The sequence below is a fragment of the Chlamydotis macqueenii genome, chromosome 7 (assembly GCF_036417535.1).
Source record: "Chlamydotis macqueenii isolate bChlMac1 chromosome 7, bChlMac1.mat, whole genome shotgun sequence".
NCBI lineage: Eukaryota > Metazoa > Chordata > Aves > Otidiformes > Otididae > Chlamydotis > Chlamydotis macqueenii.
Genome location: NC_141562.1, coordinates 8,319,920 through 8,334,027, shown reverse-complemented (window position 1 = coordinate 8,334,027; position 14,108 = coordinate 8,319,920). Strand labels below are relative to the sequence as shown.

Here is a 14,108-nt window from a genome sequence, read left to right as displayed (position 1 = left end):
GGGAACTATTCCAGAGTATTCCTACAAAGATCATTCTCTTAATTTGCTGACTCTAGCCCAAATCTGTGGTGAATGGGGCAGGAGCAAGAAATCTCAGGAAATAATTTTTATGTTCTCTATTTTCAAGTCTTTAGTCTGAGTAGATTTGGACCATAGCAACAAAAAAAGTTCTTATACACCTCATTGGCTTTTGCCTGATAATTTAGAATTAGTTTTATTTGTGGAAGGGAAACTAAGCTGAAAGGGATCAGCACGTGGTGGGTATATCACAGCCCCACAGAGTTCCCAAACTTACATACTAGAGTACAAGTAAGTTACTGAACCAGTTGAATTAAAACTGTACACAGCTGCAAACAAACTTCTGCAGATGTTACTCATGTATGCTTCACACCCATAATTTGCAAGTCAAGTAATGCCAATATTTATGTATTGTAAGTACATAATTATGTTGCTATGGAACATAATATTCCCCCTGTAACTCTGGCTCAGCATAAAGATATCTAATGCACTTAAAAGCAGAATTCTGGCTGAGACTTTACAAACCCATGATGATGTACACGCTACTGCAACTTCCATGCTCATTATTACGTGTGTGAATAGTTAGTGATTTCACTGAGACTCCTTAAGTTAAAAACAGTTTTTAGGAACACTGTTATTCAGTAAGTCAATAATGTTTGGAAACTTTTATTACACGTATGCACGAAGTTTCAGGAACTGGACTTTAAAATTAGAGTACAATGGTCAGGTTTCAAAAGCACAAACATGGGCAAGAATCCTGCTGACTATGAACCTGAAAACATACTTCAGCTTTCAGGATCTACTGAAGTTTAACAATACCACTTGTTGCATCCTGAGCAACAGAGCTGTTTACTTTGCATCTCACTGTGATGCAAAGTGCCATATTTCTAACATCACCACTCATGAGAAAACAATCAGTACTATATCTGCTAGTTTCTACAAGAAAAAAAAAAAAAAAAAGGTCATGAGACAGTGAAAAAGTTCCGGAGTTGTTTTTTTTTTTTTTTTTTTAAGATGATTTAGTTATGGTCAGGTTAATACTTTTAGTTTATTTTTAAAATTTTCCAGAATGAGAATTCCCTTAAGATGCAATTGAGATTAACAGTCTGTATCTATAGTTTAGGAAGATAATTATAGCATCTCTAATTACCATCAGAACAAGCTTTATATGCTTTTTTAGTAGCTACATATAACAGCTGTATTATTAGAGAACATTAAAGTTTAAAATTTAAACTGCAATTACAGCAATTTCTACTTCTAGGTCCATTATCTCTCTACAAGGTCAAAAAGGCTGTGTAATTCTCAGCTTTCCCACCTGAATTAAGTTTATTCCGAACTGAGAACTTTCTAGAGTTGAAACCATTTTCTCTCATATAGTATGATATTTGCTGCAAGTGTTTTTTTCCCACATAATTTCATGATATATACACTGAAAATTCATTAAAACAGTTTTCATATAAACCTTCATGCATTTAAAGTTTAAAAATTAAACAAGAAACACATAAAATGCTGTTATTGAATGGTATTTGAAGCATATAAATATTTAAACATTAGGAAAAAAAGTCCATGTTTACCAGAACGCCCACAGTTGGTTTACACTGCTAAAAAATACAGCAAAAAATATTCAGTTAAATTTACATTCCCTGTACCTCTGTTTCTCAGTCTATTGTAACATGTTCACTGATAGGAACATGATTTTAAAAAATTTACTATTTAACCAGCAGAAGCTGAGGAACTCTCATCCTCAAGAAACACTATCTCACTTCTGAAAAGACCCTTCTCACTTGTCGACAGCCTGACTTCAAAAAACTCTGGAGGCAAGAGTTAGCAGCTAAGAGCTTCCCATTCTGTCCAAAGTCACAAAGTAACAAGAAGCGTACTTCTTTTCAAAAGGGCATTACCACTGACAGTACTTATCAGTCACATGTCCTCCCAAATGAAAATATTCCCTTGCATGTTTTGAGAAACAAAATTTGTCCTCCTTCCTCCACCCAAAAATCCACCATTTAAAATGGAAAATGATTATGTATCAACATAGGTGGGGAGACAATAAATCTTCTGGTTCTGGAATACAAAAAAAATAAAAAACCTTAAAAATTACTTCAAGTGGAACTATCATATAACACAAGTAATTATCTACCTTCACAAAAAATTTTAAAAAGTGTGATTTAATTATGAGAATTCTTCAGGAAAAATAACATGGAAAATAAGTTTTTAAAAAATTCTTAGAACTGATAGACTGCTGAACATATATAAAAGAGAGTTTCTACTTTAACAAGCAACTGTTGGGTCTTGCAAAACTTATGGAGCTGAAAGGGAAAGGAGAAATACAAGTCCACTTCCCTCTACATCTTATTATAGCAGTTCTGGATCACAACGATGATAAGACAGCTACTGTCTTCAGCAGGACACAGGAATGTGTCATGCAAAAAGCATATGAAAGGCCTTAAGAATTAGAAATGGGTATGGTGGACAATAAAGACTTCATTTAATGGAGATGACATGGACCCCACTATTGCAAACTCTCACCTAATAGCTAAACAAAATTTTTGCTGTATGCACTTTTTTAAAGCCTCAAAATACTGACTAATCTATAATAACAGGTAAGATAAACCACATCAAGCATCAACAAAATGAATAATCTCCATTCACAGTATGGAAGGGCAAATTCATACTGAATACTACATAGTTTGGATATACGGGGGTGAGATCAGGGGTTACTTTTTTAAACTAAAAGAAAATCTCACCTTTCCACATGCTATAATGGCACCTGTCCTTATAAAGGCTATACCAATGTCAAATTTGAAGCTTTCAAAAAGTTCAATCCTATAATGTGATAGATATTTCTTGGGAGAGCGAAGAAAAAAGAAAAAACCACACAGCACTTTATGGTGCTTTGTTTTAACAATCATCTAGACAGGAATACATCCAGCTTGCGTGTTACCATTATACAACTCCAGATTTGAATCCTAAAAGTGAAATTCCCAGTAATCAATAAAAAAATTTTGCACTTGAAGGTTTTACTTTTACAAATATAATCTTAAAAGCCAACAAATTATCTCAAGTGCAGATATAAGCTGGGACAAAAGCTTTGTTATACATATAGGAAGAAACTTCAATACTGAAGAGTTAATTAAAATAAGAACTTTGTCTTGGTGTAAAGTATTATTACTCACCCGCTTTGGCCCACTAAAAATCTTCCTGGTGTTTTCCTTAGATTTATCACCTTGTTTATTTGTGGATTTCTTATTGCCTTCAGGCGCACCAGATGCATCCTCAGAAAACTCCAGAAGATCTGCAAAAGGTAAATATAGACATGAAACTACCATACCAAAAGCTGTTGAACTGCTAGAGCATTTCTTGCATCTGACATTTCCACATGTACAGCTTTTGAAATTATATAATAAACAATCAATCTTCATCAGAAAAATCATCTTTAAAGCCAAGTACAGTTCTGGATAGAGCTCAGGTTTACTGACTGGACTAACATAACACACAGAAGATACACAAGGTATATAATCATAATTATTATAGCACCTCTTCCCCACTGTGTAAGTTTCAAGTTATTATTTCCCATTTTATACTCCTGTGAATCCCAGGGTACCTTTTACATTTGCTTACTTATGGTTTACTGCTACAATTCTGAGCAGTAGATAAATTAAACAGTACATCAGGATCTTCAAAAGTGTGAGATGAAGAGATTTAAAAGAATACTTCTCACTACGATTACAGGATGAAAGAATTGATCCTACTTCACTTCTCATGAAGACAGCCTGTTTATATTTGCTTATTCTGCTACAATCAGTATTTAAAAAAAAATGCGGTCATCAGCTCAGAAAGGAGTCAGCTAGAAGAAATCACTGAAATAGCCTTTCAATATATTCAATACTTGCCTTACCAGTAGTCCTAGTAATCAGTTTTGGACTGTAAACCTGCAATTTAAACTCTTGTCTTGTTTGTTTGGGTTTTTTTGTTGTTGTTTTTTTGTTTTGTTTTGTTTTCCTTCCCTTTAGGCTTGTGCTGTATTTTAAGCACTATCCTTTGGAGAACAGCTTATGTTCTTCTACTTGGCACAAACCAGAAGTTACCATAAATTTCAAGATGGAAATAAAGACAAGCACAGAGAAGCACTGTTTTATCTGATAAACAGTTTAGAAAACCAATTTATTCCAGAGAAGCTGCTGCTATTTGAAAACTGCACTACAAAAACACAAGCAGGTTGGATCAGTTACTCTAATCCCAAGTGCACTCACATCCTGTAAAGAGGATTGGCCAAGCACCCAAGTAAGAAGGCAATCAAAAGCAAATCAGGCAAGTAAACTTCCAACTGTGCTCACAAGGACACAAAACTTATCTAGAACGGGCAGGAGATAGTAAGTATTCTTAAAAAAAAAAAGGCTCAAAAGTTTCTTAAATTGCAGTAAATTTCAACAGCCTTGGCAGCACCAGGGCAGGCACCATGCCCACTGTAAGGCACCTACTGGAGCCAGCCTCTCGCATCCCAGCCCACTGGTTTTCAGTTTAGTAGCAGGATGTTAGCACAAGAGCTTAAGAACCTAACATGAATAATCTCTCTGAAAATTACCGACTTTAAAAGATGTTTTGACAAAATTCATCGAATAGAAGAAAAATATTACAAACCAATTCTCATTAACTTAAATAAAGCAAAACTGCTTCCAAATCTATATAAAAGTCAGCTTAGTCCTTTGCTAACTTTGGAACTTACCAATTGAATAAGTCAAATCAAATTCCTTTGATACACATCCTTACAAATCCTGAAATACTTTTGAAGAAGCCAGGCCCTGAACAGAATTCTCAAAGGAAGTCAAATCCATAGAACTGGACAGTCCTATTATAGATTAAAAGCTAAAAAGTAACCCAGTTACCCACAGCAATTACAAACAGGCAAGTCACTAGAAACGCAAGAAGTCTTTTCACCCATCAATTCAGCACAATAATTTGTGCCTTATGCTAAGACTTGGAGTTGGTATTGTGGTTAATAATGATTAATATTGTTCTAGATCAAGTAAGCTGCAATTTTTAAATCATCTAACTTTCTTTGTTTGAATTCTACTCCTATGTGATGCCAAAGTACCCCATTTAAATTAGATAATTTTAAATTCAAATAAACTTCTTTATAAAAATGTTTCAACTCCTACTTACAATAGGATAATCTTGCATTTTTGATGTTGCTAGCATATCAAACACTTTTATGATTAGTTTCATAAGATTATCTGGAATGCTTTTATTTGAGCAATGCTCTTTGATGCCTTCTAGGTACCCTAAACGCACTCTGCATACACATCCTACCAGATTTTCAAATCTAAACTAAGCAGGGTGTGGAGAAGTCTTTTTTAACACTAACTGAGCCAGGCAAAGACGTGAGTAGTTTGGTAAACAGTGATGCTAATGAAGCTTGTTTTCCCCTGTCTCCCTCTTGTATGGACAGTTCCCTCCTGCCACCCTCACAGACAAGATGAACATATTGACATTTTTCTCAATATGGGAGCATGCAAGGCATTTTCTCCTCAATCAAATAATTTTCAAGACATTTATAATCTTTGAGATAATCCGCCTATCTCAGTCAAAATTGGAAAGATCTTCAAAGACCAACTAGAAGACAACACCACAGTAAATTACCTGGGGAAAACAACCCAGTTTTGTTTAAATGCCTGAGGGTGATCCTGCAAAGATTTTGAAGTCCAAACAGGACTCTGAGGACTTTGATGTACTCTCAACTGGCTAAAAATATTTACCCAATTAAGGCAATTCAGTTTTTGAGATGCAAAGGAAGAAAAAAAAAAAAAAAAAAAAAGTAGGACAAGTTTGCTCATCAGAAATGAACTGAGTGCTAGATGCTGATATACAAAAGCTATATTATTATCCAAAAAGATTATAGGAATCTCACCCTGGTCACTGAAAGGAAAATGAATGCATGAAACAAAGGTAAAGTTGTGTATCAAAACTGATTTACAAAGGAAACGGCTAAGCTGCAATACTTATACTACAATAAGAGGATAACTGCTACTATAATGTGAATCAAGTATACTACAGTTCTTCATTACTACACTGCTTATGAGATGTATAGTGAAGAACGAGGTAAACCAAATAAAAATAACTATATCAGAAAGGACAGATCTTCATATTTTCCTTCAGTAGAAGGCTTTGGGGTAACTGCCCTATCCCGTTTACGTCAATCTACAGAGAGATAAGGAAATGTTTAGCTTTAATCAGATTTTTTTGTGTGTGTCTGTCACGTTCTGTAATAATTTTACTGTCACTGGCTAAAATGAAATGTAGTAAAACATGTATTAACATAGTCATAGGTGTCCCAAGTGAACAACGGACACTTCAGTAAACAACAGTCTAATTAACATCAAATTTAACTACTTTGCATTTTTTCCTGAACTAACAATATTGTCCATCTAGTCTTTAGTGCTTCCTTAAGTTTTATTTGCAGAAAAATTTAAATATGTATTATTAAACTTACTTTCCCTCAACTGTGAGCTACTAGACTGGAAGGAATAGTCCATTCCCAGTTCAGTTAGAAAATCTGTGTGTGTTGTTTTATACTAAGATTCTAAAAAGTATGTTTCACAAAAATAGGCCTGGACTATCGTAAGTAACCAAATCAGTACTATGGCAAAAGTTTTGCAAGACTAACAGAAAGCATAAAGTCTCTTGAAAAACTGACTATGCCATGTAACATTCCTCATGCACAGAACAACAAAATCAGTCTTGGGAATTTCTGGGGCTGGAATTCAGAGAGGCAATCTGGCATCTCACCTGTTAACCTGGAAGGGGAACACTGGATTTTTATCTGCGGATTATTCATTAGTACAAAAAAAAAGAACAGCGCACACAGAATTCGGGTAGCATTAGCACCTCTCAGTACTTTTTGTAACTTCAGGAAAAAGTTTTATTGTGCAAGATGTTATAAAAGCTTTTTCTGAGGTTTAGATTCAGAACTGGCATTTTACATGGACACAGAAGTCACTTTTTTTCAGTAGGTAAAGATAATGGTATCTCAGAGCAATGCCCCGTATTTTACCTCAACTTCAGGCTTAAATCCAGAAGTCCTTGATAAATTCTCAGACTCTGTATCACTTAAGGACCTTAATATGGCTGTTGTGTGATCATGACGCTCAAAATTTTCAAAGATCCGAGAGAAGATACTGGAAATATATCAAGGAGTCCTACAAACTTCAGCGCAACATCAGAGTCCCTATTTTCATAATCTGTACTACACGATTGAACTAGGGAATATGCTGCAACTGAGGGAAATAACTTCATATCCCCCTTTCAATTTTCAGAAGAAAAACCCAAGTCAAATCTCACCTGGCTACAGTAGCACATAACACCTATCAAATGAGCAAAAGAGATGCAAAAAAAATCTCTCAGTAGAGGCACTGAGAGGCATCTCTTACCAGAGAGGTGGAGAAGTGTATTAAGAAACTAACAAAATACAAATTTACATCTACCTGTGCCACAGGAATCTCTCAGGAAAACATTACAGAGAAATAATCTGTGATACCTACTACTATAATGGCCTCCTTAGTGAATGCAGTGCTGAATGCAAACTGTAGATATTTTGAGACTCCATGGGACAGCAGCTGAAAGGATTATTTGATGGGTCAGCATCTCAGCTGCATTAACTGTATAAGCGACTTTTTTCCTTGGAATAAATGGGTGAACAAAGACTCATCGGAGAAAGGGACTCAGATGGAATATTTCGTACGTGGCCCTGTAAGTTAAATCCATTTTCCAAAGAGGCTGGCACACAAGTGTCTCATCATAATTAAATTTCATGAAAACAAATCCATTAGGGTTTTTTGTTTGAAAACACAATCTTCTCATAACATCAGTATCAATTTAGCCCTTTTGGAACCTACAAAAACACCTAGCACTCATGTTTACCTTTGAGTAAAAGGCTTACAGACAATTCTGGCTTTAGAGAATGCTGTAATTAGGACAAAGAAATGAACATCTTTTACCATGAAATTTTATTTCCGGATTATATTAGCAGAAGCTATTCGTAGGAAAAAACGACTTCTTCAACACTTGCAAGGCTGGACTTGAGTCCTTTCCTCTGCCCAGCACAATGAAATACCTCTTGCCAAAGTCTTAGAACAACTTCATTGAATGGGTAAAAACTTCTTATGCTTCATGCTCCAAAAATGGAGGACCAAAATATTCCCTACAACAGCAGCAGTGTTTTGAAACACTTATTCCAACATGCATGACACTTCGGCATTAGACTTTTTCAAAAAGAAAAAGCTTTCAACAAAGTTATTCCTTTTCATCTTCACCAACACACTTCAACCTTGATCCAAGTCATTACACAGGAGCCAACTGACCAACAAGCAAGTCTAATTTTTCAAAGGCATTAAAACACCAGAACTTGTTCAGCAAATTCTGCATCAACAGTTTTACTCGTGTGTGCATGTGAACATATACATACACGCACATATACCACCTATGCAGAAGATGGAGATATCTGAAAACTGGAAGCAAAAGCAGAAATACATCAATATGCAGAGGCACACCCAAAGCCAGTTATCTGACTGGCACTGCATGGGTCCCCACAACCTCTCCCTTTAGCTGTGCATCCTTGAATAAGACGGAACTTGAGAAAGGTCCAAATTGTTTACAAACATGTTAAAAAACCAACAAAGATATTTCATATCTCTACGAGCTACTTAAATTTCTGCATTCAACTCCATAATTCTAGTTTGATGTGGAGCTTCTGTGCTAAGATATCTGCCTTCCAGGCACAGGTACTGTATGCTCAACACACCAAAAAGGTAAGAATGTTCTGTTCAAAACAAACAAAAAAAAAGATCTCTACCTCTGGCAAGAGATCAAGGGGTATAAAGCATACTTCAAGGCAGCTATGAAACACCAGACAGGATCACAACAGAAAGAAGCAATTTTAACTTTTAGATTTCCAAATCAGTAGTACTGTTCAACAAACTCTTAGGTATACTGCAAAAATAACAAAATGTAAAGATCAACTAAATTTAAATGTTCAGTATGTATTCCAGAAGAGTTCTGCTGACCTGCATGAGTGCTGAGCTGGCTATCCTGGGAACAGTTTTCATTGCTGTCAGAGGTTGACTGTAGCGAAGAAGATGGTGCAGCTCTACTTCGTTTTTTGTTAGTTTTCCTTTCTGCTACCTGCCACTCTTCATCTTCATCCTCGCTTTCACTCAAGTCATCAAACCCAAAGTACTTGATTTTGTAATTGGAACTCCCAGAACTTCTAGAGGCGCCTTCATCTCCCTCTCCCTCATCTTGATCATCAAACCCAAAAAACTCTAATTTGACATCCTTTTTGGATTTAGTATTGCTTGGTCGAAACCTGGTTGTAGTTTTTGTAGTAGCAATGTCTGCTTTTTTTCTTAAGCGTCCGGCTTCTCCCAAGTCAGTAGGGGCTGCTGTGGTAAATTCATCAATTCGTTCCATGGTATCCTGTATAGTAACATTACAAACTGACAAGCAAGATGGATGTAGGACAGTGTAGTCTCTAGTCCGTCCAACAGTCCCTCTAAAACTGGTCCCGCTACTTAAAGAAACTTTTTTTGCTGGATTCAGACCATCATTATTTGACTCATTGTTTGCTTTGGATAAAGATTGACTAGCGCCATCCATTAACTTGTCAAAATTTGTTGCCCCCTGTGGTTTTGCTTTGTTGGATCGACAATATGTCCTACAGTTGCTTGGCCTAGGAATAGTTTGCACAAGTTCTTCACTAATGGCTTCCTTTGGACTTTCAGTATCTTCTTTATCACACTCCTCATCCTTGCTCTTCATCTCGGAGAGATGTTCATTGTCAAAATCTAATACATACTCTCCAGTTCTGGTGTCTTCCGTTTCATCCTCCCATTCATACAAGTGAGTTCTTAATGGCCCCTTTGTCTGAGATGTTTCTGATGGAGAGTCTGCTGTTTTTCCAACATGGGAGTCCCAAGAATCAGGCAAGTCCTTGGCTTCAATGTTGTATCCAGAAGTGTCTGTAGTTTCAGCACTGGTTTTGTTACTGTCCTCAGCATTCTCATAGATTAAATGGCTGTTCTTCTCATTACCTTCATTCAAATTCTGTACTTTATCTAGAAGAAAAGATAAACTTATTACTAAAAAGCATTAAAAAAAAATAATCACTCTTGCAGGCAACTCTGAAAAGTCACAATACGTAGTGTTCAATGACAAAAAAAATTAAAGGAGGTCCTTATCCTCCTGGTTCATACTTTTTAAGCCTTCTAGTTTAATATTTTTGCTATAATAAAATCTTCTCACCATTTCTAGCAAAAATACACATTAACTTGAAATGAACAGCACTTAGAAAACTTCTGCATCATGAAAAAAAACCCAGTAAATCCTAAATACAGCCACTTATTTACCTATACAACCTACACAAAACAGGAGTCTGCAGTGAAATTTTCAATGAAGTCAGTTGCCATTCAATGTTCTACAGACAAGTGATTTACAGTGAACAGAGATAATTATAAAGCATTTTCTAACTATATAAGAAAAAAATTATTTCCTGTATATAAAATGTGCTGCATTTTATTCTTATGTAAACATATCCCCCCAAATCCTTGTAACATCAAGCTATTGCAACTACACTAGTGTTCCAAATGAAAGTCTTGCAATGCTGATTTTAGTGTCTGATTTGCTTCACATGCCTTAAAGTACTTTTTTGCTTTTGCACAGAACTTGAAAAGAACAGGTAGTGAGGCATCATTATCAGCACAGGCCACAGAACCTACTGATGAAGTTAAGTAAATTTGCTGCAAATTATCCTATAATTCACTGCCTAACACAGTAACTGTACAGCTACTAAAATCAGTTAAAGTAATCGACTAACATATCTGTACTAGAAACAGGACAGTCCCTGTTACACAGTGTATCGTAAGCTTCAATGTACCCCCAATAGAACAGCACACAACCTCAGCACTAGTTATTTTATTTTGCTGCTTCAAATTAAAATATTTGGACTTCCAGAAGAAATACAGAGAATGCAATTTGAATCACAATTTTAAATTAAATCACTTCTGAAATGCAGGTTTTTACAATGAACTTATACAGATGTGAAGAAGAGCTGCTGCCAAAAGTTAATCTTACACTTTTCCAACCCGTAGCCACACTTGCATCTTATGCTGTCAAAGAGAACAAATTCCACTGTAAGAAACCAGTTTTTCTAAGATTTGTTTCCAGGCGACCAGCACCCACACAATAGTAATGCCAGGAAAGGCAGTACTAGGTCTTCAACCTGTTGTCCTCTAAATTGGTAGGGAAACTGTTCACTTCAGTTTCCTTGAATACCAACAAAAAAGCTCCGTGGATTTGGTACCAGAGTTTCATGAAGCTTGTATCTGCCATACTCTGTTGTTGCACCACATGCACAAAGATATCCAGAAATACAAGTATGTTATTTCCTGGAAACAAGACAAGCAGGAATTTCTTTGAAATTTCTGAGACAGCACAACAAAACACAGGAACCAAGGTGACTACCATTACTATCAACGCTCACTGTACTGGCCGCCTGGGCCAGGAGAAGCAAGATAAGAAGTCTGACTGGAATGCAAAAGATCCTGACACATACAAGAGTAGCACATGATGAGATAAATTCGAGAAACAGAAGCATCTGGGACAGGGACAAGTAGAAAAAAAAAATGCTAGAAGAGAACATGCTTAGAAGACACAGGTGCAGAGCACTACAATAACGAAGAGGCACCACTGGCAGAATGCAACCTTTAACGTTCAAATTTGCTAGGCAGCAAATACTTCCTAAACCCACTGGTACAATAAAGCCGTTAGCATCCTTTAGCACTAGTCCTGACTGCATTAAACTTCATCAGCTACCATCTACCCAAGTGGCACAGAAGTTTCATGGCACTGACCAAAAGGTTTCAACCTTCCTGACAAGGAAAGAGAGCACTGGTGCTGTTCCGGGGATTTTTATTCAGTTGTTTCCAAATTAAAAGGGCACCAACTAAATGTAAATGTCATCCTTGCACACATGGTTTATAGAAGAACTTTAAGGTGCAAGCAGAAAATTCTAGTAAAAGAAAACTACTACCAAATCAAGTTTTGCACAAAACTGGTTTAATTCTGGCTGAAACACCTCAGGGAGATAGGACAAGTAATATCTTACAAACTGCATCTAAGTTTTCTGGGAGACCAGCCGAGGTCTGTCATAGAAGTTTACACATGCAGCTAGAAATAAAGCAAGCTCTTCACAGAATATATGAAATGCAAAACTAAAGTCCCCAAAGAACATCAGTCCTAGCCATCTCAGTGATGGAATCTTGTTTAATCCTTTTCAGTATCAATACGTTACACAAAACATCTTGTTATTCCCATTTCAATCTCATGCTAGTGATAATCTAAGAGGCCCAACCAAAATTAATCTTTCTGTAATCAGAGTGAGTTTGACACTGTACAATATGTTCTTTTTTCCCCCATATGCTTAATATTATTGTACAACTGAATACTACCATAATACTTAGGCATTAAAACCAGCAAATTAAACTTAATTTTTCAGACTTCCTCACTAAAATACACTATTTTGCAGCCTTTCCACTACCGTTGCATATCTGACCGAATATTTACTTGAATTAATAAAGTCTAAGCAGCATTTAAAATACATACATTTAAAATACATACATTTAAAATATGCCTCTCGACTTACTAAACAATGCTTTACTGAATTGTCAGGAAGATCTTTCAGTATAAGTATCTGAAAAGGCAATGGTTTTTCCATTCTAAGGAAGTCTGGGATTTTAACAAGCCGCATTTCATACCAGGACCAAATCAAATCTCATCTTCCCAGGGAAGGAACAGAATATATATGTGCATATGCACATTACAACTCAAGAGTAAAATGATTCAGTAATCTGGTTTGAGATGGAAAAAAAAGCTGAAACTTAATTTTACATTGTCTTAGTTTGAATCATTATCTTCTCAGTTACAGTCTGTACTCTCAACCAGAAAAGATGAACAACACATCAAGCCTGGAAAACAGACCGAAGAGGCCAAAGATAAAGAGAGAGATAGATAGATACACACACATACACACACATATATACGTATACAGCACATACACATCAGTAGCATTGACAAAAAAATGGAAAAAAATTACCAAGGATTCTGTCTCCAAATTAAGGTTAATCAACTATTCTCAAAAAATTTGGGTTGTGGTTTTTTTGTTTGGTTGTTTTTTTACACTCTGCCACTAGCACCATCACAAAAATCATTACTACCCTGTATATACTTCCACATATGTCCTCCTAAAACTCCAGATTTTCAATATGCACAAAGCATATATATTCGGGGAACGTATATTTAAGTGTTTCACTTAAGATCATTTCATCTAAAACATACTCCCTGAATTGTTCTGTTCATTCATCAGTTCTGAAGTAGTGTTTAGCAGTTGAAATCACTATTTTTTCAGTCCCTTGCCAGGAAGTTATTCTGTCAGTAAACAAGAATTAAAGCCATCATGTACTAGGTCTTAGTAAGAAAGATGATCCTTATGATCTTACAGCAAGTACAGTGCTGCTTTTATTTTTAAAAGTTTTTCTAACATGCATTAGATATTTCACTAAGAAATAAAAAATCCAAACAGATGACTAAAATTCACTCAATGAAAATATTAATTCTGATTATGTAGTTACATACCCTGAAACACTATTCTACAAATTGTTCTATAATATTACAGAATGTGTTAAAATTAGCCTAATATTTGCAGGACTCTAAGCAAGCAACACAGTCTCATCTAGTCGTCTGTGACCTATTAAGGGAACAAAACTTTCTACTCTCTTACTGCAGCAACCTCATTTGGACAAACTGAAGCATCAGTTGAGATGTATCATGACAAGAACAATCCTCCTTCACATCTATTTTCTCCATGTCAATTCTTCTATACTTGCTGCACTGAGGCTGTTGCATTTTTTTTCTTCACAGAGTGGCTCATATCCTCATCTCCAATTTCACATTTGTGTTCGTTCCCAACAGTCCCAACTGCAAAACTGAGCTAGCTATTAATTTCTCAATGCCAGTCCCCATTACCTCTAAGAGAACCACCA

The 14,108-nt window shown here is 35.9% G+C and overlaps 1 protein-coding gene across 3 annotated transcripts in view; it reads right to left on the bottom strand.

The window, feature by feature from the left end:
- Window positions 1-14,108, bottom strand: part of WAPL (WAPL cohesin release factor) — a 70,510-nt gene that overhangs the window by 38,713 nt on the left and 17,689 nt on the right. For all 3 annotated transcript variants that reach the window (XM_086751886.1, XM_086751885.1, XM_086751884.1), the window contains exons 3-4: window positions 9,078-10,127; window positions 3,195-3,313 (exon numbers count right to left, since the gene is read on the bottom strand). In XM_086751886.1, the coding sequence (XP_086608012.1) occupies window positions 3,195-3,313; window positions 9,078-10,127 (1,169 nt within the window). The remainder of the gene's footprint in view (window positions 1-3,194; window positions 3,314-9,077; window positions 10,128-14,108) is intronic.